Below are 4,045 nucleotides of genomic sequence, written 5' to 3'. Positions count from 1 at the left end.
GGTGGTGGCAATGAGAGAGCAGTTTCCCAACCCCCCTCCATGAGAATGTTTTGCGGGGGTCGCGACTCACGAGTGTGAAACTGAATGGGGAAAATACATATTTTTCTAAAATATTTCAATAGGCTACATTATACCATTTTATATTTTGACCTTTGCTTATTCGATCTAGTTACTAATATAGGCCTACGGTATTGCATCAAATTCTTGTCTCAAAGACATCTAATCTGTGCTTCAGAACCAAAAAGAGGCACATCTTAACACTTACTATACCAAATCATGGGAAGGCCTATATGACTTTTTCCATCTTCAGAATGGTGACTCGGGATATAATTGTCATCCATTCAGGAGAATACGTCTTGGTGTGTGACAGGATGTGCGAGAAGCCCAGTTTCTTATACAGGGCCACTGCAGAAGTCTGGATGGAACTGGTTTCCAGGACGACCTTAGAGAACCCTCGCTCTTTACAAAAGTCAATAACGGTCTGGGTCATCCTGTAACCGAGCCCTGTCCGACGACACTTCGATGATACAATCATCCTGAATAGTTCACCGCACATCTCCCCGTCTCTTCTGCCCACCACGGCCACCATACCTAAAATCTCAACCCTGCCGTTGACCTCAGTCTCAGCCACCCAGAAGCAGTTGTCGGGGTGGCTCAGGTAGCATCCTGGAATGTCCTGCATGTCCGTACGCAGCCTCTCTCTGACGTAACTGGCGTACAGTTGGCTGCAGCAGTAGTAGACCAGACCTACCCAGGATCCAGCCAACAGCAAGGCCCAGAGAGTAGACCCACCTCCCAGCATGTACCCAGCCACAGAAAGGAATAGGGTGACGCCCACATTGACAGGGTTGCTAATGGCGTTGTAGAACGAAGGGTTGATGTGCTCCAAGATGCCATCACTGAACAGGGTTAACACAGCATCCTTGTCGGAGGGCCTGTATCGTCGGACCACCAAATGCACTATTGGGAGGAAATATATCATATGATTAGACATCCCCATAAGGTGTAGTTACAAACTGTGGAATGTTCCACAGTATTATACCATACTATACTTTAGTACTATACTATATTGAATGAATTCAATGAAAATGTATGGAAATAAAAACACTAACAAAAGTTGTGGGTAGATTTCAATTCTCCAAACAATACAGTTCTCAGTGTAACCTATCTATCTATCTATCTATCTATCTATCTATCTATCTATCTATCTATCTATCTATCTATCTATCTATCTATCTATCTATCTATCTATCTATCTATCTATCTATCTATCTATCTATCTATCTATCTATCTATCTAGTGTGTTCAGTGTAACCTATATATTTATCTGGTGTCTTCTTCTAAATGTATTTACTGTTACTAAACAACATACAATGTATAATTCTGAAAGGGTAATTGACTACAAAGTCACCATCATTCAAATATATTTAGCATGTTAGGCTCGTTATTACAATATGTAATACCAATGTCATATCCACTAGGCCACTACGTGTATTTCAGACGTGTACTACCAATGTCATATCGACCCACTAGTAGGTCAGGGCTGATCTTGCCAAGTACCTCAACTTCACAATGACTTCATCCACGGAGTTGAGTGCAGACTAGAGCTTTTCAAATGAACATCTGACTCCTTCGAGTTGCTATGCTGCCGATACTTCAACATGTCAATTCTTAAACCTTTACCATGTACCTATGTTTGTCCTCTGTTCTTGTGTGCCTTTCTTTGTTTGCAGAAATCCATATATTTTTTATAAAACCTTACGTTAGTAAAATACAACCACCAAATGTTACTAATTGCTGTTGCTCTAAAATGGCAGCTCAGGAATCCGCATGTGCCTCAACAAGGAAACAGTTGGTGGTTGTATCTGATTAACGTTTTATTAAAACGGATCGGTTTCAGGAAACAAAGGCACGCAACAACAGAGGACAAACATGGGTACACGGATAGTGAAGTATTGACTGCATAGTGACTCGAACGATTCCGAGGTTCATTTGAAAACTCTATAGTCTGCACTCAACTCCGTGGATGAAATCCTGATGGAGTTGAGATACTTGGCAACGGCTGACCATGAACGTCTCCATTTGAGGGTACATGATCAGCATAATGAACATGTCTGATGTAGGCCTAGCTGTCCAAACTCACTGCTCAAAACGGAGACGTCACTCACAATAAAACACCCTTACTTTTTCAGGTTGTCTGTGAACTTCCAGCCTTCTGTTCCAATTCCAGCCTTGTGACTAGGGATTAAATATAGGCTATATTCAACAGCTGCAGAAAGGATATAACGTAACGTCAAAAGGCGTAGGCTCTGGAAAAAGTCATTTTTCAATAACGAAACGTTACACAACTTCGTTTATGTCCGTGCAAAGTCCACAATGCAAATTGACCCAGTCAATCTGCTTCAAATTCAAGTTAAAATAAAATGCTACAAAATATTCCAGAGTAGGCTACATTAACGTTACAATAAAGATTTTGAGAATAAAAACATAACTTGCATAAAAGGTAGGCTCCACGCGAGTCCAACAACGCAAACGTTGCGGTACCCATGGCCTTCCCTCAAACTCAGTCATGTGATTCCATTGTGGGAAAGTCATTATTCTATAGTTATGGTAATGAGTAGGTCGAAGGCAGACTAAACTACCTTAACAATAATAATAATAATACAATGATTTAATATACATGCTTATATTAATAATACTATATCATTATTACTACTATTATATTGGTATGTATAGGCAGTGGTGTAAAGTACTTAAGTAAAACCACTTTAAAGTACTACTTAAGTCGTTTTTTGGGGTATCTGTACTTTACTTTATTATTTATATTTTTGATTACTTTTACTTTTACTTCAGTACATTCCTAAATAAAATAATGTACTTTTTACTCCTTACATTTTCCCTGACACCCAAAAGTACTCGTTACATTTTGAATGCTTAGCAGGACATGAAAATGGTCCAATTCAGGACTTATCAAGAGAACATCCCTGCTCATCCTCTGCCTCTGATCTGGCAGACTCACTAAACACAAATGCTTCATTTGTAAATGATGTCTGAATGTTGGAGTGCACCCCTGACCATCCATAAATTCAAAAAACAATAAAATTGTGCCATCTGGTTTGCCTAATATAAGGAATTTGAAATGATTTATACTTTTACTTTTACTTTTGATACTTAGGTATATTTTTGAAATGACATTTACTTTTGATACTTAAGTACATTTAAAATGAAATACTTTTAGACTTTTACTCAAGTAGTATTTTATTGGGTGACTTTCACTTTTACTTGAGTCATTTTATGCTAAGGTATCTTTACTTTTACTCAAGTATGACAATTGGGTACTTTTTCCACCACTGTGTATAGGCAGTGCATTGAAGCCTACCAGAAATGTGAATATCGGGGATCCTGGGCCTTACCCATCAAATGTGACTTGCCTTCTCATTTACTTCACTCATTTCCTAAAATGGGTTTCTATTCCACAGTGGTGTAAATTACTTAAGTAAAAAATACTTTAAAGTACTACATAAGTAGTTTTTTGGGGTATCTGTACTTTACTATTTATATTTTTGACAACTTTTACTTCACCACATTCCTAAATAAAATAATGTACTTTTTACTCCATATACACTGCTCAAAAAAATTAAGGGAACACTAAAATAACACATCCTAGATCTGAATGAATGAAATAATCTTATTAAATACTTTTTTCTTTACATAGTTGAATGTGCTGACAACAAAATCACACAAAAATAATCAATGGAAATCCAATTTATCAACCCATGGAGTTCTGGATTTGGAGTCACACTCAAAATTAAAGTGGAAAACCACACTACAGGCTGATCCAACTTTGATGTAATGTCCTTAAAACAAGTCAAAATGAGGCTCAGTAGTGTGTGTGGCCTCCATGTGCCTGTATGACCTCCCTACAACGCCTGGGCATGCTCGTGATGAGGTGGCGGATGGTCTCCTGAGGGATCTCCTCCCAGACCTGGACTAAAGCATCTGCCAACTCCTGGACAGTGGTGCAACGTGGCGTTGGTGGATGGAG

The 4,045-nt window shown here is 38.7% G+C and overlaps 1 protein-coding gene across 1 annotated transcript; it reads right to left on the bottom strand.

The window, feature by feature from the left end:
- nat8l2 (N-acetyltransferase 8-like 2) lies at window positions 1–2,469 on the bottom strand. The gene is made up of 2 exons (XM_014168177.3): window positions 2,185–2,469; window positions 1–960 (listed from the first exon to the last, which is right to left on the bottom strand). Coding segments are annotated over exons 1-2 (675 nt in total). The 5' UTR covers window positions 2,186–2,469; the 3' UTR covers window positions 1–286.
- Window positions 2,470–4,045: the final 1,576 nt, after the last annotated feature.

The sequence above is a fragment of the Salmo salar genome, chromosome 22 (genome assembly GCF_965601325.2).
Source record: "Salmo salar chromosome 22, fSalSal1, whole genome shotgun sequence".
Classification (NCBI taxonomy): Eukaryota; Metazoa; Chordata; class Actinopteri; order Salmoniformes; family Salmonidae; genus Salmo; species Salmo salar.
Note: the sequence above shows the minus strand (reverse complement) of the source record. Positions and strands in the feature narration are given on the sequence as shown.